This window comes from Danio rerio, chromosome 10, assembly GCF_052040795.2.
Source record: "Danio rerio strain M-AB ecotype USA chromosome 10, GRCz13ab, whole genome shotgun sequence".
NCBI classification, from domain to species: domain Eukaryota; kingdom Metazoa; phylum Chordata; class Actinopteri; order Cypriniformes; family Danionidae; genus Danio; species Danio rerio.
The window spans coordinates 14639329-14663795 of record NC_141030.1 but is presented as its reverse complement, the minus strand read 5'-3'; the positions used below and the strand labels follow the sequence as shown (position 1 = coordinate 14663795).

The window sequence follows — 24467 nt, the reverse complement described above, 5'->3', positions numbered from 1 at the left end:
TAGAAAAGTGGTGTAAAATTATAATCGTAATTTTAAAAAAAAATATTTGTATACTGACCACCAGGAACACAACCGATCAATATATGTATACATCTCTGGCTCTGAATGGCCAGTTCTCCAATGCATCTTGGTTCTACATGCTTTTCATGAAGTGCTACCCTGTACTAACATGGTGGCTCCATTGACACATTCTTTCCAATAGACACCAATAGCGAAGGTGACATTCAATGTAAATATCTATGCATGAAAACCATAAAACATGTTAGGCACATGTTACTGACTTCATTCTAACTTATAATTGCATCTTGATTTTAAACTTTTAGATTAATTTGCCATTGAGCAATTTTACTTCAGTAGACAATGAGATTTGATATGCTTGTAATGTCATTATATAGTGAAGTTTATGCATATTATAAAACTAAGTTGAATTAATTAGTTCACATACAACATACTAAACATAAATAAAGAAATAAAAAACAAAAAAAAATATAAATACAAAACTAATTGCAAAAATATTTTTGCTTTTTTTGGGCTATATTTCTTAGGCATAAATTCTGAAATATGTAAATTATATTACACATTTTACTATTTACATTTAAATATTACTATAAAATCCAGTGTTTATTATACTTATGCATAACATTTTAGCAGAGTATCAGCTGACAAATCATATAATTAATATAAATGTATAATTAATGCAAATTAAACTATATTATTAATGTAAATTAACCATAGGATGTTCTGTTCATAGGGCAATTTTTGACAAGTCTATTGTATCACTTTAACATCTTCTATCATTCAAAAGTTACCAAAACAAACCAGAAGCCTGAATCATTAAAGAGTATCTCTACTCTCCCCAAACTAAAACCCTCAACAAGAGCAACACTACAACAAGCAGAGCAATCCCTCATGGAGAGAAGAAAACACAGGCAAAACAGAGACTGACAGACAGACAGAGGAAGCCGAGATCTGAGAGAAACCCTCCAGAAACTTTTCAATAAAACATCAAAAACGCACTCCATTCCCAAGCGTGAGTGAAACAGATTAATGATGGAGCGCAGATGAAGCCGTCACTGCAACTGTAAAGCTGGAAAAAAGGTCAGCGGTGCTTGATAAAACCATGACTGCTGTGTGCATCTCCTTCTGGGAGACGCTGGAGAAACTAAAGCCTGTTTCATCTCTGCTGCAAATATACTTGTCATTTCATACGCATCTGACATATGATGACATGAGCATCTACATTACAAAAGACAGAGAGGCGGCGGATCGACATGTACTGTGTGCTTTTCAATAGAGGAAACAAACATGACTGAATCGCTGTGAGTTATTAACTAATGATGCACAAGATTAGAGAGATAGACATGGTTTGTTGTGATTTTATAATCTTAACAACTGAGGATAAGTGTCTTTAATGGTTATATTTCTCATGACTGTAGTTGATTTGTTGAGATAGACAAATTTAGTACTTTTTTTTCTTTTTTTATGTTGTTAGATAACATAATTATTTGTAATGAATACAAATTTTTGTGTCTATGTATACAGTTGAAGCCAGAATTGTTAGCTCCCATTTGAATTTAGTTTTTCTTTTCAAAATATTTCCCAATTAATGTTTTACAGAGTAAGGCAATTTCCACAGTATATCTGATAATATATATATATATATATATATATATATATATATATATATATATATATATATATATATATATATATATATATATATATATATATATATATATATATATATATATTTGTCTGGAAAATGTCTTATTTGTTTTATTTTGACTAGAATATAAGAAGTAAGTATTATATTATATATATAATAAAATATTAATAAGTCAGAATTATTAGCCCCCATGTTTTTCCTAATTTCTGTTAAATGGAGAGAAGATTTTCTCAACACTCTAATTTTAATAACTCATTTCTAATAACTGATTTGTTTTATCTTTGCCATGATGACAGTAAATAATATTTTAATAAATTTTTTTCAAGACACTTCTATACAGCTTAAAGTGACATTTAAAGGCTTACCCAGGCTAATTAGGTTAACTAGGCAGGTTAGGGTAATTAGGCAAGTTATTGTATAACGATAGTTTGTTATGTAGATTATCAAAAAAAAAAAAAAAAAAAAAATATATATATATATATATATATATATATATATATATATATATAGCCTAAAGGGGCTAATAATTTTGACCTTAAATTTTATTTTATTTTATTATTTATTTATTTATTTTAATTAAGAACTTTTCTTATTCTAGACTTTTCCCAGAAGAAAAAATATATATAATCAGACTTAATGTGAATAATTACTTGCTCTGTTAAACATTAGCCCCTTTCACACATACAGACCTTTCCGGAAAATTGCCGGCAATTTTCCGGAAAGGTTGTATGTGTGAACAGGTCCTTTTTGAAAATACCGGTAAATTCGTTCTGGCTATTTTCCGGAAAGAGAAGTTGTAACATTACCGGCAATTTGCCGGAATGCTGCGCTGTGTGAACGCAAAAGGAAGATTACCGTAATAAGCGCATGCACGTCTAGAACATGCTGACGTGAGACGTCTGCTTTAGCCAATCACAACAGTCAGACGCAATTACGTCCGCGCGGTTTGTGAGAATAAAAACCTTTGAATATTTTTCCAGACACATTTAGCTGCTAGAAGTTAGTCAGATCACGTTTATATGTTCTTCTTTATGCCAACTGTGTAAATAATCATCGATGAGATGCTTATGATAAGCCGTTGTTTGTTTACCTCCAAGCTTTGCGTGTGCCTGTGAGCGCCAGCACACGCACATATTATGAACATCTCGATATGCGAAAGTGATCCTGCGAAAGTTGTTCACAATATTGATCATCCACAGAGTTTGTAATTTAGGCAAATGTTTACAAATACAAGCGCAGCCGTTTAAAGCTCATTTGTGGTGAATGATGTCAGAATTTACCGGTATTTTGGAATGGATGTGTGAATGCTCTTTTCCGGAAAATTTCCGTAACGTCCTCGCCTGTGTGAACAGCGTTTTTTTGAATATATCGGTAAAGTCGTTCCGGAAATTTTCCAGATATTTACCGGTATCACTGTGTGAAAGGGGCTATTGAGAAGTTGGGAAATATATATAAAAAAATTAAAAATATATATAATAAAAACATCTACATAAATAAAAGGGGGGTTAAAAGGTTCTGTATAAATATATAAGACATGGATTATTTTTTAAAAATCTAGATTACTATAGATTAATCTAGGATTTATTCTAGATTAATTTAAATTAAATTGGCTTTTTAGAATTCTGCCAAAGGCAATCAGAATATGTGTGCTACCCAATTATTATGTCTTAGAGAATGGGTTTCTTAAGCCAGGTGGCGCATTAGACCAGGGGCTCATCTTCAAAATGCATTGCAAACTGATTGAGAAACTGTTCTACTATGATAATTAGTGATGAAAATAAATGATGTTCAATAAGATGTACTTGTGTTTACTAACTGTTTATTCAGTTAAACATAAATTTTGAATTGTATGCCTACATAAGCTCGAAACAGCGATTTTTGATTACCTTAACTCAACTAAAGTCATAACTGAACTAAACAGAAATGGAATTAAGACATGTGGAGTATATATATATATATTAGTGGCATTATTAAAGTAAACACCGCAATCAAACTATTACCATTATGTAGGACTTTGACATATTTTCTGACAAGATGCACACAGGTGGCTGTCAGTAAAGGACCACACACACACGGCGAAATGTGGGATTTTTTTCCTTTCCATTTAGGGTGCGTTACTAAATTCCATAATAATTTCATGAGTCCTTACTCCTTATTTGCGTGTAATACCCCAGTTTGTCAAGAGTTTGAATGAAATGTTCATGAGTTAAAGTGAAACTGCCTTTCAGCAGTTAAAGTCAAGCAATCCCTAGAGATTTGACTCAGGGACACTTTTTTTGTCAGACGGCTTACCTGTCAGGTGTACATCCGCGTTAAAATATCAACGTGAAAGTCATCATAATTTGCATAGAATAGACCCAGCTTCCAACCCAATATTGAATATAGATTAATGGCGATATATATATATATATATATATATATATATATATATATATATGTTTTTTTTTTAGATTAACGCTAAGAGTCTCGTGTTAACGCAGCACGTTAACGCCGGTAACGGCCCTCCACTTATCTATCTATCTATCTATCTATCTATCTATCTATCTATCTATCTATCTATCTATATATAGTTTTTTTTTTGTTTTTTGTTTTTTGATTGGCTATAATGCTACAATGCACAACACTGTAATCCATTATTATCTTACCTAGTTAATATAATTAGCCAATTTAAACCTATAAATTGCACTTTAAGCTTGATACAAGTATAAAAAAAAATTATGTACTGTCATAAAAAAATGCAAGTACCAGTAACTACTATCGAAAATAACAATGTTTATGTGCTGGCAGAGACAAAATAATTTTGTAATTAGAAATAGAAAATTGGTTATCCAAATTATAGAAATATAATTTGGATTACATTTAATTATTTATATATGAATGTTTTCTTAAATAAATACACTGTTTGACATCAAACTATTAATAAATCATCACACCAGACACTTATAAATTGTTTAGATTTCATTTTTTTTTTTTTTGTAAGTATCAATGTCTTTTCAAAAAGCAGTGAGATCATATTTACATTTGGACAATGACAATGAAACTACAGATGATGTAAGCTTTTGGTAAAAGCTACATTTAAAGAAACTCAATGCTGGAAGTCCATTACTGCAATGGATTTCTGTCTGCACATCAAATGCATTTCACACAGAAAAGACAAGAATAAAATCACTGCAGCTGAAACCTAAAGCTAAGATTTTAAGCCCAAACCCAGTGTACCCACGTGTAAATAAGAAGGAGACCTGTGACCCTGATTGTCCTCCGATACCAGCCCAAAATCTGCCAGTTTAGCCCCGCATCCAACTCTATTTATAGACATCAGCTTTCTATCGCTCTCATTTCCCCCTCCAGAAAACAGCAGAACTCATGTGAGAAAACTGTTACTGTGGTGAAGTGTTAAAGACCGCAGGCTAAAATCACACCAGAAAGCACAAACAATCTCTTCATAAATGTAGACAATTTCATCAGTGTATCACAGACTGAAGTAAAAAGCAATAAAACAAATAAATAAAAGGTACATAAAATCTATTTAATTTAAACATTTTAGATAATTTGAGCATAGTTAAAGTCAGAATATTAGCCCCCTATTTATTTTCCCCGATTCCTTTTTAACTGAAAGCAGATTTTTTTTTTCAACACAGTTCTAAACATAATAGTTTTAATAACTCCTTTCTAATAAATGATTTGTTTTATCTTTGTTATGATGACAGTAAATACTATTTTACAAGATTTTTTTCAAGACACTTCTATACAGCTGTCACCGACTCGGTCACAGTCATTCCCCTCGCTGGCCAGCAGAGATCACCATCCCCGGACTATTAACCAATACGTCATCCACTTACACTGACAGCCTGCACACCTGAAGCCAGGCCCGATTGGGTAATCGGGAGGACCGGGAGAATTCCTGGTGAGCCGGTCCATTTTTTGGCCGCGAGGGCCGGTGTCCCTAGCTCCAGAATCTGTTGCTCTCAGCAGTCACACTTTTTAAATTAATTTATTTATTTACTTGACCACAGTCTCCTTATTCATCATTTTACCGCAGCTCTGCTCGTTTTATATATAACCAGCCTGCAGGTTAATGATTATACTACTCAGATATTATTCAACTGTGGTGGACCAGTGGTTAGCACGTTAGATTACGACGCCGCCGATCCGAGTTTGATCCTCGTCTGAGTATATATATATATATATTTTTTTTTTTTTTCATTTTTATTGTTAAGACATATAAAACTGTTAGGGTTGTTGAACATTTAAAGTTCTAAAGCAGCTGTTTTCTCAAAAAAAAAAAAAAAAAAAGACGTGGTACTGTAATTAGAAACTGAATTGGAAATGACCTTATTTTAATATAGTCAGTCGTGAACTGAGGTGGGCCGGTCTGAGGCTTGAAACTCCAGGGCTGAAAAAGAGTCCCACTCCGGCCCTGCCTGAAGCGCATCCACTTGATCACCCACGCTCACGCTTATAAGCAGCACACGAACACTCACTCATTGCGAAGTTTCTCTACACTGCCTGCTTTCCCGATGCTTACCTTGCCTTGTTCCTCATCCTGCCAGCCGCCTGCCTTGTACCTCTGCCTGATTACCAACTTTGATCCAAGCCGCCTGCCTTGAACTCTAGCCTGAACACCGACCTTGATATTCCCCGCCCGCCTCAGACCCATGCCTGAACATTCATACTTTGGTTACCTGCCGCCAACCATTTAACGTAACACTATTGTGTTTGATGTGAGTTCGCACACGCATTACATCTGTGTGGTTGTCTTTATTAAACTGTGTTTAATAAATATACTGCAAATGGATCCCTCTGTGTCAGCCCCTTCGTTACAACAGCCTAACGTGACATTTTAAGGCTTAACTAGGTTAATTAGGTTAACTAGGGTAACTAACCATTTAAAATAGCCATATAGACTTTTAGGGTACACATGTTTACCTTATGAAATAGCACAGACCCAGTAACAACTTTTGTACATCTATTTCTGAAAATGTATTGATTGAGACTGTATTATTTGGCAGAAAGCATGTATAATTGGCAGATTTATATATATTATTTAATAAAAAAAGGAAAAAAAAGTAAACCTGTTATTCATGAACAGCTAAAACATTTCTCAAGCAATTAAAAAAATAATATCATTAATTCATTCATACATTCATTTATTCATTCATGTATACATTCATTAATTTTCCTTCAGCTTAGTCCCTTTATTCATCAGGAGCTGCCACAGCAAAATAAACCACCACCTTATCCAGCATATGTTTTGTGCAGCGGATGCCCTTCCAGCTGCAACCCAGTGCTAGGAAACATCCATACACACATTCACACACACTCATAAGCTACACTCATATTTAGTTTATTCAATTAATGTTTGGTGCATGTGTTTAGACTGTGGGGGAAACCGGAACCCCCGGAGGAGACCAACATGGGGAGAACATGCAAACTCCACACAGAAATGCCTTGACTCGAATCAGTGACCTTCTTTCTGTGAGGCGACAGTGCTAACCACTGAGCCACCTTGCCAACCTCATTCATTCATATCATATATTCATTTATTTATACTACAAAGTCTTCTTGTAGCACCAGTAAGAGCCCGTTTTGACAGACAGTGACAGCAGACTCACATCTTGATTGCTCATCTCCCAGTAGGGCCTTTCTCCATACGACATCACTTCCCACATGACGATGCCGTAGCTCCACACGTCACTGGCAGAGGTGAACTTCCTGTAGGCGATGGCCTCTGGAGCCGTCCATCTGATGGGAATCTTCCCTCCCTGCAGGACAAACCAAGACAAGATCACAAACTCAGCCTGTCAGAGCGTCTTAACACGTGATTATCACTAAGGAGAAACGCTGTCAGCCAGGGAGAAAGTGACAGGAAGCATTAGCTCTGTGGACGACGGCTGCATGCTAATCGCTAATTGACTGTCGTAATGTTAGCTCTTGCACTCAGAGAGAGAGAGAGAGAGAGAGAGAGAGAGAGTAAAAGAGAGAGAGAGTAAGAGAGAGAGAGAGAGAGAGAGAGAGAGAGAGAGAGAGAGAGAGAGAGAGAGAGAAAGGTGACGTGTCTTTATTTAGGTTGTTGACAGTTCACACACATCCACACAAACATAAAAAGCTGAATTCTGTCTTACTTCAACACACCAAAACAAGAAAGAGAGATGACAGGGGAGAGAGAGAAAAAATGGTATGCTAATTATGTCAGCCATCAGCAAACCTTTAATTATCCTCCTCTAGGAAAATGGCTTATATGGCATATTTAGGCTAAATAAGGATTAATTTTTACACTAAAGAATTAACTTTTTTTCTAGCTCAGACAACATTGTATTGGTTATGGTAAATAAGAGAACTCTGAGAAATCAAGTTAAGCAGAGGAAAGAGACAGAGAAACAAAACTGAGGAACATAAGATGTTTGCAAAACTGAACCAGCATTTTCAGGGCAAGAATCTTGACAACATTAGCTATTTTTCCATCCACCTATTTTTTTTGCATATGCGCATAAAAAAAAAAAATGCTTGTTGGAAATGCCATGATGAGCACAAAATTTGAGTAGGATAAACTTTTTATATGAAAAGAATAGATGAGCTTAAACTGCGATGGAAACACTTTTACTGCACAAACTCCAGCATGCACAATAAAAAAGGTCATGAGATTTTGTTAAAAGAGATCATGTGATGATAAAAATATGTGTGAATGAACAAACCATCAGGCTAAGCACATTATAAAACATCTGAAATGTTTTGGTCATTTTAAAAGGCCTCACCATTTAAGTATTAGTGTTGTTATATTCTTAATGGCCCCCAGAATCATCGCCACTGATACCTTCAAACGCCACTGCGCGTTCACTGCATGTCAGGATTGCTTTCTGACGCCTGTTTCACACCGCAAGTGTCAGCGGCGCGTGAGCAGAGCCTGCGCAGCGCGTATGTCGAGCAGTAGCAGGCGTTTGCCTTTCACACCAGCTGCGTCTGCAGCGCGCAGCTCTTCGGCAGCTGCGGCAGAGATCAACCTATCTCTGTCTATTCTATCTAGTTACCCATGTCTCTCTTTATAGGCTACAAATACACTTTTTAAGCTTTTCATTTGCACCAAGGCCCCTCCTATGCTGTTTCTTTAACCTGCAAATGTTTATTTTACAAATTTTATAGATCAAATAGTACTGTATGCTTATATGAGAAGTGTCTACAGTCAGAAGACAATCGCCTGTGATATCATTTGTTGTCATTTGTTTTTTGATTATCAGGTTGCTGTAGACCTAGTTATAATAATATTTATACAATATAGTTATAATGATATTTATACATGATCAAACTAGTGTTACTTTCTCCGCTTCAGTGATGTCCAGCAGCAGAATAACAGCTCGTTAATTCTTGCTCGTGCAGAAGATGAGACAGACAAAAGTAACCAATGCATGCCATTCTTTTACTTATTTTCTTGTTGTCAGATTCACAGTGCAAACAGCTCCCGGTAGAAATAACTCGAGTGAACATAAAACAAAGCCCATTAAAACTTTCTTCCTCTGCTCAGCTGCACAGAACACAGCGAGCTCACATAATCCAGCATGCGTGTCGAACTACACTGCCCACAATACACTTCGCTATGGACTACAAATCCTGTAAATATTCTATTTCCCCTCTCCTACAACACTAGTGTGCAACTTAAGCAAAACTGATACTAAAATTGTTTTACATTTGGTTTTGTAGTTCGGGCCTAAATAAATGTTTGTTGCAGTTTTTAATCGTTTTAAGTTAATTTGAATGACTATATATAAATGCATTATTAATGCATTTATTGGGTAAAATTGCTACGTTTTACTGTCATTCAATGTGTTTTAGTCATTATCAATGCACTGTCACTTTAATTGAGCGTGGGCAGCGCAGCAAAAATAGACCCAGCGCCGAAACTATCGCTGCACTGCTGCTTCGGCGACCCTCACGCCTCGCTCTGACACGCTGCTGCTGCGTGCGGTATTAAAGCTCTAATCTGTTAACATGGACATGGAAAAAACATGCGCTGCTCACGTGCCGCTGACGTTTGCGGTGTGAAACAGGCGTGAGGCGCAAGTTATTTATCAGATGAAGAAAAGACTGATGCAGCTTTTCCTACTGCAGCAAATTCAGTTTTTACTGTTGATATTTGGCACCAGTTAATCAGGAATTGACAATTTAGTTCGCTTTTACTCATTGGATGGAAACGCAGCTTTATTCAGGGATGCTCTTCCAGCCGCAGCCCATCACTGGGAAACATCCATTGACACTCATTCACACACATACACTACAGACAATTTAGTTTACCCAATTCACCTGTACTACATGTCTTTGGACCAGTGGGGGAAACCGGAGCACCTGGAGGAAACCCAGGTGAACGCGGGGAAAACATGCAAACTCCACACATAAATGCCAACTGACCCAGCCGAGGCTCGAACATAGAGGCCAAACACAGGTGTTTGGTGGCTATTTCCATGTACTACTAAAATCTTAATATTCAACTTTGCTAGCATACATCCAGATTTTATGGCACATTTAATCACTTAAAACATCAGATATCTATGATATGTCATCTTTAACACAAAGCATGCAGTGAGGTGCATTGTGTCTGTGTTGTGAAGCACGTACGCGAGTGGTGTAAGCTGCCTCTGGGTCATCCTCCAGCACTCTGGACAGGCCGAAGTCAGACACCTTACACACCAGGTTGCTGTTGACCAGGATGTTGCGGGCAGCGAGGTCACGGTGCACATATCCCATCTCGGAGAGGTAGCGCATGCCTGATGCTATGCCACGCAGCATGCCAACCAACTGGATCACAGTGAACTGACCGTCATTCTTCTGTTGGGGGAGATATGATGAATAATACACATAAGAATGAGTGTGATACATTAAAACTTACGCTTGAAAGATTACACATTTCTTTAAATAAATATATGATTTTTTTTTTTACATTGTAAGATGCATTCTGAGGGAGCAGGTTTAACTGCATGTGTGCAGGGGACAGTATCATGTCTCAAAAGTAATGCATAAAAAACAGGATTTTTGTACTAAACTTGTATTGGCAGTTTCTATTTCTACTAATAAGCAATGCCCACTAAATTGTGTAAAAAAACTAAGTTAAGCTTAAGCTGCAGTGGTTTTCAATGATTGCCACAAAGATGGCGAGTTCATATTAAAGAAATCTGCTTTAAAGATTACCGAAGATTTTGTCTCCTCTTTAAATTTACAACACACTACAGGAAGTTGCAATACTAATTTAATTTTATTAAATTTGATAAAATTACTTACTTTACTTAATTAGTTGTGTAACAAAGAAATATCTAACCAAAGTAAAACTACAAATAATACTTAATTGCTAATTCAAATCTAATTTTTGTGGCTTTCATATGACAGAACATAGTATTATTTTTTGAAGTGATAATTTGTTTTAAATGTATTGACTTGAATTTACCTTCAGAAAGGTGTCCAGAGATCCATTCTCCATATATTCTGTTATTATCATCACCGGTTTACCTATGGGATATAAATTATAATCATGTTGCTATGTGACAGGCAAACAACAAACAAAACATTAAAGCAGCTTCAGCTCAAAGCTAAGAGATAAATAAATAAATAAATAAATAAATAAATAAATAGTTTGGCTTTACTTTATTATTATTATTATTATTATTATTATCATTATTATTATTATTATAACTATTTATTGGCAATTAGCAACAATATTAAATTATCAACACTAATTTATCAATATAAATTATTAGTATTGTGAAAACAAGTCATCTCTGTAAATGCTTCCAACTTCACAACATCAAACCAAGTCAAACATGAAATAACAGAATGCCATTAAAACAGCAACTCACTTTTGGTGATGACCCCCTTCAGATGGATGATGTTGGGATGCTCAAACTGTCCCATAATGCTGGCTTCACCCAAGAAGTCCCTCCTCTGCTTCTCTGTGTATCCGGCTTTCAGAGTTTTAATGGCCACTGGGATCTCTCTCTTCCCTGGCAGCCGCAGAAGACCACTGCACACCTCCCCGAATTCACCTGCAACCGCGAGGCAGAGCGGCAGTGAAGCGCAGCAGGACACAGCCAGACAATGAAACGGCTCATTGTGTTCGGGCAGATTTCCCTTGCGAAGCGATAAAGTGCAGAGCTGCTGAGGTTTGAACTAGCTTCTGAATGAACGAATAAAGTCTGACTGTGCGAGCTGGTATTTAAAGGGTAACACTTCCTGAGCAAGAGTTTAAATGAGAAGTTTAGTCCTTTTAAGAGCTACACATGAGAAAGCTTTTACATTTGACAATCTCTTTTTGGGCTCAAATTGAAAATAGCTTGTCAAACAATGCAAATCATATTACATTCTTCAACTTCATATAGCTTTGAAAATGTAAAAGTAAAATAAACTTGAAATATCTAAAATTGAAAGTTTTACGTTTATAAACGTTAGTTTAAAAAGATACAAATAGTCAGAAATGCATATGCTTTCATTTATAGTTATTGACAATAAGGTATGATTGAAAATCAAGGTTAATTTACCAATAATAATAATCTTTATCTCTTCTATTGTTAAGGTATTAGAATTAGATTAGAAAAATAAAAAGAAGTTTAACTCAACCAAAAGAAACAAACAAACAAACAAACAAACAAACAAACAAAGAAATAAATGAATGAATGAATGACTGAATGAATGAATAAACAAATAAATAAATAAATACATAATAAATCCTACCATCTGAGAAAATTAGAGTTCTCAAGTGTTCTCTTATTCATTTATTTTTTTCATTGTGTATTTATTTATTTTCCTTCTAGATGAAGGTAGTCTATTAAAGCCCGACTCGAAAACAGCCTTTGTAGTTTTCTTACCGCTGTATTTTTTCTGCACTGCTTATTGAAAGTAAGAGTGCAGCTCATTTTTACATATATTTCAGGACGTTTTTTTAGCACAAATTACCATCGCTCTCAAGCATGGACTTCATATGCGTGATCATTAATTATAAGGTCAGTGTGTGCATAATTAAAATCCATCAAATCAAAAGTATTATCCAAGTCAATAATCTGATTCTATTTATTTCCCCAAGTTCATCGGGGAAATAATATAAATCATTTAAATATTATTATTATAATTACTATAACTTCTGTATATAATTATTAACAAGTGTTGCAGATTAACAAGAAAAAATGCAAGTGAAACAAAATTCTTTTTATTCAGATGTGCATAATTATTAAGCTGCTTTACCTTTAAAGACCAAATTGATTTTTTTTTTAGATTCAACCATATGACAAGACACAAACTTTTAAATGCCCATAAGAAGGATGCAATATTAAATATGTAAACTGGAATATTAGGGCATAGCAAGTTGTCAAGAAATTTTAACTGTGGCAGCAGGCATAAATAATCACCTCATGAATATGTACATATTCGTTATTGCTAATAAGAATGATTTGTAATTGGTAAACTGTATTTGGGGAAAATAGGATTGCAATATGCATTTGCATCTTAATTATGCACATCCTGTACATTAGAAAAAACATATAAATAAAAATAGACATGTGACACAGATATTAAAGTAGCAATAACCAATACTTTAGAAAAAAAAGCTTTTTTGGACCCAGTCCCAAAACAATCATGCAGCCAATCAATTGTAAGAAGCGTGTCTAGTATGCTTCCTTGGTGACATATTAACATTGTTTTGCAAAACTTGCATAGTGCACCTTTAAAATGTTTCTGTTTAGTAATCAAGTCTTTATTATCTGATTTAGACAACTATAATTTGCATGAAAATAATACATTTACTTGCTGTTTCACTGCCTCTAAGATAGTGGCCAAGTTGCTCATAACAACATTTTAAAAAGCAAACATTAAGCTCATAACATAACAACATTTCAAAAAGTAAACGTTAAGCTAACAACACAACAACAACAAGCTCATAACACAATGACATTTTAGAAAGCAGATTCAAAACAAAATGAAAATGCTCCTGACCACTGGGTGGCAGTGGAACACTAATTACTTATTCTTCTTCTGGTTAAATGACGAGTTAAAGACCGAAACAGTTATTTGTGCTGAACCGTTCCATTCCGTGCCAAACCGGGCCAGAAGGCACAGATACGGTTTCATTTTCCACTGTCCTGCTGCAACAAAGCTCTGTTAACCGTTACACAAAATGCATCAGTAGTTGCCTTGGTAACAAACATGTAAACAGCTCCCTTTGTTCAATTAAATTTAAATAATATCCAAAACTAATCTTATCATTTTCATGTGTAAAAACGAATACAACTGTGTGACTAAGTACTGTGTGACTAAGCACTATTCATAAATACAACCATTGCTGTGTTACAGTATTAATGTTTTAAGACAGTGGCTACATTGGAAACCGCGTACTTCTCTACTATTAGGTATGAAAAAAGCAGTAGGCAAGTGATTGAGTATGTTTGAATCCACAATGTTCAAAAAAAGAGTAGGCGAGAATTACCTCAATGCTTGCGAGATTCGGCCGTACGTATACTCATTTTGCCTAGATATGTGCATACTTACCAACAACATAATAGGAGAAAACAGTACGTAAAGAAAGAAGTACGTTTGAACTTTCAGTTCTCAAAAAAGGATTGGCGAGAAATCCCCGGATGCCCTACTGCTTCTGTCCAGACTCCGGAGTATTCTCAGATGGTTACTTATCAATCTCAGGAGGCCACGGGACAGCGTTCGGCACAGAGAAGAAGAAGCAGGAAAAGAGGATACGTCATAATATTGAGGAAAAACGGGACGCGGACACTTTGAAACGTAAGTTATTGGAAAGCAAAGAGACGCTCCCCTAAGTTAAATAGCAATAGTAATAGTAAACTGTAGATTTAATGTTTATTAAATGTCTGGCATAAATATATGAGAAGTGTTGCAGATTAGAGAATGACAACATCAAACAGACACCCGAGTGAGTGATGTGTTTGTTCTGATGTAGAATTCACTGTACATATATATATATATATTAGTGCTGTCAAAATTAACGCGTTAATGCATGCGAATAATTTGAAATAATTAACGCGTTAAAAAAATTTACGCAATTAACAAAGTTTCTTCTTTTTTTTCCTGTTGTGGCCAGGGGCATACGCCGGGCAGTTTCCTGCTGTTTCGACGTACTTTTTGGGCCGGGCTGACCATCTTCTTATGATCTGATCGGCCCATAAAACACTTTGATTGTCATGTTTTTCTGCCTCAGTGATTGCTGCAAGCTGTTCCGCTCTCAAAGTAAGATGTTTCTTTTCCGGACAGAGCTGTCGTGTGAAATAATCTGCAGCTCATTGGTTCTTTTCTTTATTGACATTTTGCTGACTCAATCACAAACTTCCATGTTGGGCTCTGTGTAATGTAGGTGTGTATTTGTCAAAATAGCCGACAATTGACAATTGTCAAATTGTCTCTTACGCGCAGCAGGAGAGCAGGCTTTTGCATCTGCACTCTGCAGCGGGGCACAGATCAATATATCCCTGTCTATTCTATCTAGATACCTATCTGTCCATATAAATATACTTTTTAAAAAACTTTTAATCTGCACCGCGGCAACTTCCTCCTGTGCTGTTTCCTTAACCTGCAAGTCTTTATTTTACAAATGATAAAGAATGTCTGCTTCTCAAGCTCTATGAGTGTCAGTCATGTATTTTAAGATGCACTCAGAAGACAAGCGCATGAGCTATCATGACATTGTGTTTTTGATCGTCAGCATGATGTAGGCTTATAGTTCAATTAAATTCATGTTTATTTATATAGCAGTTTTTACAATGTAGATTGTGTCAAAGCAGCTCAACATAGTGACAATAATATTTATACAATATGGTTATAATGATATGTATGATCAAACTAGTGTGCAACTTAAGCCACTTTTTTTACATTTAGTTTTGTAGTTCGGGCAGAAACAAATATTTGTTGCATTTCTTAATGGTTTAAGTTCATTTGATTGACAATGTAAAAGCTGTTAGCTATGTTTGATGTTTCATTGTTTCGTTAAACATTTTTTTAAGGGTCTCTGATACATTATTTTTATCTTTATTTTATTAATCAACATTAACTGTGTGCGTCAGCAGGCAGTTTTTGTTATGTTACATATTTATTAGGCTCCCTCAAAACACACAGGCACCCACATTTCCAGTGTGGATTATAATTTTATTTTAATAATAAATAAATAAAAAATGTAGTTTTTTTTTTTTAATTTGTCAACTCTCGTTATTTCCTATATATGGCTTTTGTGCTTTTATAGAATGGGAGTTGGTAAACCTATTCAAGGGCATGCACAGATTTTCAATACTTTATTATTATTATTATTTTCATATCTACAATACTTGTATTTTACAATTTTTTTGCAGTCTACTTAGAATCCAATATAGAAATCAATGTTTTCTTTATTGGCATTGATTGTTTTGAAATTCAAATGGCATTAACATGCCTGTGTTTTTATTTCTGTAAGAAATATGGCTGTCAAGCCAGGATCTTGATGGTTTATTGTGGGTATGTTGTTTACATGAAGAAATCTGTGTTACAAGTTAAACAAAAATTCTAATAATGAATTATATTTTGAATTTAAATAGTATTTGTCTTGCGTTTACATTAATTTTACACTCGAATAGCCAAAATGACAAGTTTCAGTCTTTTAAATGCGATTAATCGCGAATTAATTTTTTTAAAAGTGTGATTAATTAGTTAGTTATTTTTTATCGATTGACATTACAATATATATATATATATATATATATATATATATATATATATATATATATATATATATATATATATATATATACAGTTGAAGTCAGAATTATTAGCCCCTGCTTGAATTTTTTTTTTCTTATTTAAATATTTCTCAGGTGATGTTTAAAAGATGAAGGAATTTTTCACAGCATGTCTGATAATATTTTTCTACTGGAGAAAGTCTTGTTTGATTTATTTTGGCAAGAATAAAAGCAGTTTTTCATTTTTAAAAGCCATTTTAGGTAACACTTTATAATAACTACACACTATAAATCATTTATTAAGCATTAAAATAAATAAAAGGCGTTGAAAACTATTAGGTAGATTTGTCACGTTGCTGATGCGAGGTGCTTCTGTCCCTGTTCTCTTATTTATATTATTATCTTAGGATTGTTATAATTATTAATAATTAAAGAACTTATAATTTAAACAGGATCTGAAAAAAATGGTTGTATCGTTTACAAGTAACAAAAATGACATAAATGTAATGGGCTTCTTGTATGAGCTTATATGCACACAAATGCACAATAAAAAGGTTAAATATATCTGCGTTGAATAATCAAACAAGTCAGGAAAACAAACGAGATTTAAGCAGGTTACTTGTGGATGAAAAATGTTATACAAACAAAAAAGACAAAAACAAATTCATGTGAACGTTAAAAAAAAACTATATTATTTTAAATTAAGATTCATTTAACCTGCAATTTCTTTAAAGTTGTTGCGCTTTTATTGTCAGTCACATGATAACGTAAACATGGCGGATGAGGTACGATCCTATTCATACTTAACGAGATTTGGCTGTTGAGTGCCTACTCTTTTAGTCCTCGTTAAGTAAGTACTTTTTGAATTTGAGTACCTACTCATTGAGTATGCGGTTTCGAACCACCTTACCACCACCTACAGGCGATTTTAGTTAGTACATGGATAACTTAATTTTTGCTATAGTTGCATATTTTTCTTTTTATTTTTTTATTTGAAACATTATTAATAAAAAAAATAATGAAAATAAAGCATTCAATGGAGAAAAAAATATATATATATTTAAATTGCAAATATTGTGCCTAATGGGAAAAGCAGAAGTGGAAAAGCGAATGCAAAAGGATGTTAAGGAGTATGCCATGCTAAAAAAGTTTAGGAACCGCTGATATACAGTCTAGATAACTAGGTCATACCTTTGATATAAAAAATGAACTCAAAATAATGCAAAAATAGTGTAACATATTACAATACAGAGACAAAAATATTGTAACACTGTAAACAATTACTTTCAAATTATAGAAAGTAATTATATATCATGTATTACATTTGCAAGTGCAACTAAAGCACAGAATAGCACTAAGTAAATAGTAAGTAACCGCCAATCATTCAAAATAAATACACTACAGGTTTTGATGTTTTTTGTAAATGTAAAAACAGCAATACTGATCACGACTTCTCACTTTTTGCATACAATACAAATCAGAGGATAGTAACTTCAAAATAGGGGTCAAAGGTAGATAAATGTCATTACCTAAACATATAATTGCCAATTTTCCAATGTCCTATTAATAACTAATTTGTCCGGGCAACAAAAAAATCTTTGAAATCATTTTTCTTACTTCAGCGAGTTAAGGTCTTTTGAGCAGAAATGCTCTCTAGTATCTGGCATGTCCTGCCCCCTTCAAGACACTTCACATTGGATGTGATTGAGCTCAACCACTCTCACTGGTCAAGAAGTGCTGAAACAAAACGCTATTGTTTTTTTTAAAGGGGAGGGGCTACACTATGCCCCACCCTCTCAATGTTTGAATTAAAATCATGTCAAACAGCAAATAAAAATCTTTGCTTTCTGAAATGTTGTGTGGTGAGTTAATGTTTGCTTTTTGAAATGTCATTGTGTTGTGAGCTTAATATTTGTTTTCTGAAATGTTGTTGTGTTGTGCACTACTGGGCCACCTTACTCCAGTGTTCATTTCAGCTTAAAACTGCACTTAGCTGTATGTATTGCTACATTTTTAGAGGAGCGATTTTCCAGTAAGTCCTAAATATGATATCTGATTGGTCTTAGCCAAACCAGACAGCATGTTTCCCACAAGTATTGTTAATAGAAATCTCTTCCTGTGGCCTGTTTTGTTTTTTTACTTGCGCATAACTCACTCACCAGCTCCAATAACCCGCTCAATGGTGATACAACAGACATCAATCTCCTTGGCAAACTCGTGTACAGCCTGGTTGGGATCTTCATAGGTGTGGGGATCGATATACGTGCGGACTGAAGGGAATTTAACTGTGATAAAGAGAAAGTGAGAGAGAGAATAAAAGACAGAAGGAGAGACAAAGAGGAAGAAGTGTTGATTGTTGGCTCTTCACAGCTCTCGGGTTTGGTGAAGAAACGTCAGGAACGAGTGAAGAGGTTGTATCTCTAGAGACCGTGTTTGTTCTTCCCTGTTGTGTTAAGCACAACATATTGGTGGATTGCCTTGGGACTAATCAGAATATGGCAACATGCTTTTGTGTGTAGCTGTATTATTGGCTATGTGGTTTGTGTGGTTGTAGACTAATGGGCTGGTGAGGTTTTCAGGTTTCAGATGGATGTCCCAGTAATGGGAAAGTTACAAAAAGTATAAGGTATATTTGATTTCTCTACACACATATCTTTATGTGAGTACGTTTTACCCTTTATGTAAACCTTTTTTACTTATATTTTTAGAATATATGTGTAATTGTATTTATTGTAATCTCTTTTTAAAATTCTACTTTTTGTATTAATATTATATGTAAGGCGTCTAAGGTCTGAGTGTAATGCAAATCCTATTCTCTGTTTGTCATACATGTGATTGAGTTAACAATTAAGCTGACTTTGACATTGACATGGTGTCTCATGACATTCAAACTTTGCTACAGGTGTTGTGTAAGGGTAAAGTTTAGGAGCTTTTTTACAGTTTAAATAAATAATGCCTATGGAGAGTCCACCAATAAATGTGTGTGTGCAAGCTTATTTCTATTTTACACCTCACGGAGGACTTTTAGATAATGCATTATCTACATCCAGTGTGTTGTGAAACAAAGCTCATTGATGCTGAAGTGGCCTGACGTCGGGTTGGCCCTCTGGACTGGAGCTGATGATAGGATGAGGCTGATCCACTGAACTCTGGCTGAACTCGAACACACATCTGTCTCTCTGTCTGTGTGTGAGTTTATGTGTGTGTCTGTGTATTCATGTTATTATATTTTGGTGGGGACTTAATAATGAATGCACACAAACTCGTGGGGAATTGGGTCACTGTGGGGACCTAATTTAAGATTGTATGTGTCCGTCCGTCCGTCCGTTTCTTCCTTCCATCAATCAATCAATCAATCAATCAATCAATCAATCAATCTATCTATCTATCTATCTATCTATCTATCTATCTATCTATCTATCTATCTATCTATCTATCTATCTATCTATCTATCTATCTATCTATCTATCTATCTATCTATCTATCTATCTATCTATCTATCTATCTATCTATCTATCTATCTATCTATCTATCTCTGTCTGTCTGTCTGTCCGTCCGTCTAGTCATCTTCATTTTTAAAGCACTTACAATGTAGATTGTGTCAAAGCAGCTTTACATATATAAATAGCCGTCTGTGTGTCTGTCTATCTCTATGTCTATCTGTCTTTTTTTTTTTTTTTTGTCTGACTTACTGTGCCCATTGTGGAAGTGCATCTTCTCCTCATCTGGATCTTGCTTGGCTTTGCTGTATCCACAACGTCTGTAAACAAACCAAAAGAATAAGACTTGCGTTATTCTTCAGATCCCTCGAAAAGCTGACATTTCCTCTCACTTTATGTGCAATTTTACTAATTTAATTGGCCTGACAGACAGAGGAGGAATTGTAAACAGAGTGTATGCGTGTCTGGTAATGGTTTTATCTGCTTTCAGCACAGGAATCCTCTGGAGAGCACTGTCCAAACACACACATTCTGCATGACAGCAGTGTTAACGCAGACCTCGGTGTTTAATCTGCCAGCAAAGTGTGTTTGCGAGCAACTGAACATCCAACAGTGAACTGCAGAAACAAGACCAAATCCACTTCACATCTGACACTATAACGAAGCTACAAAACAAGGCTTTTTCATGGTACTAGTACTTATTTTTACACTAATATACATATATGTATATGTATATATATATATATATATATATATATATATATATATATATATATATATATATATATATATATACATATATATTTATATGTATACATACATTTATACATATATACAGTATACATATATAGTACTAGAACATACACTCAATGGTCACTTTATTAGGTACACCTGTCCAACTTCTTTTTAACGCAAATTTCTAATCAGCCAATCACATGGCAGCAACTCAATGCATTTAGGCATGTAGACATGATCAAGACAATCTGCTGCAGTTCAAACCAAGCATCAGAATGGTGAACAAAGGTAATTTAAGTGATTTAATAATAGGTAATAATAGGAAATTTAAGTGAACAGGAGATTTGCATCATTGATGTGCAGCTGACAAATCTGCAGCAACTGCATGATGCTATCATGTCAATATGTAGGCCAGTGTACGTGTATTATTAAGTGTATTTCTTAGTTGCTTACATCTTATTTACTAGTGCTTATTCTTCAGTGACTACTGTTTATTCTGTAGATACTAGTGTGTTTTGTAAAGTTACAAGGACTTATTCATTAGATTCTAATTTTGATTGATTAGATATTAAGTATACAGCATTAGATATAATTGGCTCAAATTTAATTATACTTTGTTATACTTCATTAAAAAACTAAGAACAAGTACCAATTTTCAGATAATTAGTCTGTTTTCAAATATTGTTAGTAAGCATTCATTACACATAAGTGCTTATTAATTAGCGACTGCTGTTACTAATTAGATAAATGAATATGCATACAATGGTCATCTTTTTGTAATTTTACTTGTAACAAATCTTATCTTACGTCAGATTTTTAAACAGCTTTTTAAATACTTTTTATGGTATGGAATTTACTAGTAAATAAACTCTCATACATTCATTTATTTTCTTTTTGGCTACGTCCCTTTGTAAAACTGGGGTTGCCACAGCGGAATAAACCACTAACTTATCTAGCACATGTTTTATGCAGCTGATGCCCTTCCAAGCGCAACCCATCACTGGGAAACATCCATACACACTCATTCACACACATACATTACAAATAATTCAGCCTACCTAATTCACCTGTACCACATGTCTTTGGACTGTGGGGGAAACCGGAGTACCCAGAGGAAACCCAAGCGAACACGGGGAGAACATGCAAACTACACAAAGAAATGCCAACTGACCCAGCCGAGGCTCAAACCAGTGACCTTCTTGCTGTGAAGCAAACATGCTACCCACTGCGCCACTGCACCGCCCAGTAAATAAACTCTATTCATGTAAAAAAAATAAATAAATAAAATAATATTTCAAACAACTACTAGTAGCAAATATGTGCTAATATTGTGCTAATATATATTAAATACAAACTAGTGTCTAGTTAATACTACTAGGTAATAAATTAGTATTATGTTTAATAGTTACGAGTACCTAATGAATAAGCACTATTATTTAATAAAAAAAAAACTAGTGTCTAATGTATAAATACTAGTATGCAATAAAAAAAGAGCTAATACCTATTAGATTGGTAATAATATTTAATAAATAAGCCCTGGTACTTAATGATAGCAAATATATAATATGGTGTATAATACAGCTTGCATTGTATGCTTGCAAACATCACTATGCACCACTTACTATGAATATCAGTTTATGTCCCATTTTTCAAAAATCCAAACAAGCCATTTCCCTTTCAGGCCAGGGACCCTTGCTCAGTTTAGGGGTGTATTGTAGCCAATTGTTCATTTGTGTGTATTTTAAGAACTGTATATGTGTGTGTGTCCTGTGAGATTTTTCAGTATGGCTCCAGCCATAAGGGAGATACACACACTTCACACTGCTAGTGAGTTTGAGTTTAAACAGCAAATTCACCCTGTAGCTCCAGCTCTCCTGTGCTCAATTTACGTCTGCTGAATTTGACTGAATTGATGGGCTTTTATTCATTGTAACATAACAACAACAATAATAATAATACAACTAACTAACCTAAAGTAACACAAAAGGGTGTTTTGAGAGATGACTCTTCAGGTTGATTGGCATCTGACTTGAATCACTGCCTGGCAATTGTTTTTGCATGTCAACTCTAAGCAATTGGGACATATAAAACATCAATCCATAGATCAATCGATCAGTCAGTCAGTCATTCAATCAGTCAATCAATCAACAACTAACCAACCAACAACCATCCAATGATCCAATCATCCAACCAACCATTCATCCATTTATCTATCCACCCAATGACCAACCAACCAACCAACCAACGATCCAATAACCTAACCAACCAACCAACCAACCACCGTCCAACAATCCAATAATTTAACCAACCAACCAACCAACCAACCAACCAACCAACCAACAACCCACCCATCCATTAATCCATCCATCCATCCATCCATCCATCCATCCATCCATCCATCCATCCATCCATCAATCCAACCAACCAATAAACCATCCATCCGAAAAAACATCCAATCACCAATAAACCAATCAACAAAGCAACTAACCAACCAACCAACCATCCAGCCAGCCAGCCAACCATCCAACCACCAATTAACCAACCAATCACAGTAAAACATGGATATGTTTCATTTGCATTAACATTGTATATGCATTTGAGTTTCACCTGACTCGCTAAGTTTTGTGGCAGTGAGTTAACTTTTATGGGTTTGAGCTTCTGTCCTAATTTGACTTGTTTAATGAACACATTGTGTTTTTAATTATTTGATAATAATAATTTGTATGAAAAAGAATAACAGTTTCTAACCTCCAGTGTTTATTTCAGTTAAACTTGCAACAAATTTTACATACAGCTATGTTTTTGCTAAACTAGCAGTGCGTTTTTCAATGAGCCTGTGTTGAATATTCTCAGCCAGTGTCCTCGACTCACCCCAGAATCTTCACCCCATCACCTTCAAATCCCTGCAGCTCTCTGACAGCCATACTAACAGGCCTGTTCAGTAGGAGCTTGTTCTCCGACAGCTCGCTGTAATAGCCTTCTGATGGTGTCCTTGTAGCTCATTCATGAATAAGTCTTGACCTAGTAAGGCCAAGAAGGCTATTAACAACCCTGATTGCTTCCTGGTTCAAAACCATCTGTGACATGAAAGGTGACAGAAGTGTCAAGGCTGCGGCCCACATGATCCACTGATACACCCTTTAAGAGTAATTGCTTGAAACCGTCGCACCCTTGAGAACATCCTAACCCTTGCTTAAACAATCCCGGCTGCCTTTCAAGTGGCCATCTTGAGGCTCAAACAAAATCATGCTCACTGATGTTTCTTTAAGGTCATCAATCTCAACAAGGTCTTGACAGCAGTGAATTAAAGGCTGCGGTTCAGTTCAAGTGTGAAGGTTGAGGAGAGACTTAAGGCGCTGATATGCTCAGTCAAGTTCTTGTTCTGTTTAACTAATTATATTACAACTTAACACATAGTGTTAGTAAGCATCTTGATGTTGCACTAGATTAATATGTAAATATATGCTGTGCTATTCCCCCATTCAAAACCATTCATTTTCCTTCGACTTAGTCTATATTTTAGAAGTCGCCACAGCTGAATGAACCGCCTATTCCAGCAAATGAAGAGTTCATATAAAAAATAAAAAAATCTTTAAAAGCCATCTGCAATTTGTTTCTAAAATGAGCAATTTTTGCAAATGAGGCAAAAAATAGGTGCCTTGCATTGCCTTTAAAGTGAAATAACTAAACAAAAATATTGGAGGCTGAGAAAAATGCAAATTTTAGAAGAAAATTTCAGATGGCACTTAAAGGTTTTTGCATCTGAACTCTTCATATGTTTTACGCAGCGGATGCCCTTCCAGCCACAACCCAATTCTGGGAAACACTGATACATACATTCACACACTTATACACTACACTACTATATACAATTTAGTTTATCTAATTCACTTATACCGCATGCCTCTGGACTGTGATGGAAATTGGAGC

At 35.0% G+C, this 24467-nt stretch overlaps 1 protein-coding gene across 2 annotated transcripts in view; it reads right to left on the bottom strand.

The window, feature by feature from the left end:
• unm_sa34860 (un-named sa34860) overlaps nt 1-24467 on the bottom strand; it is a 196526-nt gene that overhangs the window by 13932 nt on the left and 158127 nt on the right. For both annotated transcript variants that reach the window (XM_087270253.1, XM_087270254.1), the window contains exons 9-14: nt 20055-20122; nt 18522-18647; nt 11503-11688; nt 11094-11155; nt 10271-10480; nt 7279-7428 (exon numbers count right to left, since the gene is read on the bottom strand). In XM_087270253.1, coding sequence (XP_087126379.1) covers nt 7279-7428; nt 10271-10480; nt 11094-11155; nt 11503-11688; nt 18522-18647; nt 20055-20122 — 802 coding nt within the window. The remainder of the gene's footprint in view (nt 1-7278; nt 7429-10270; nt 10481-11093; nt 11156-11502; nt 11689-18521; nt 18648-20054; nt 20123-24467) is intronic.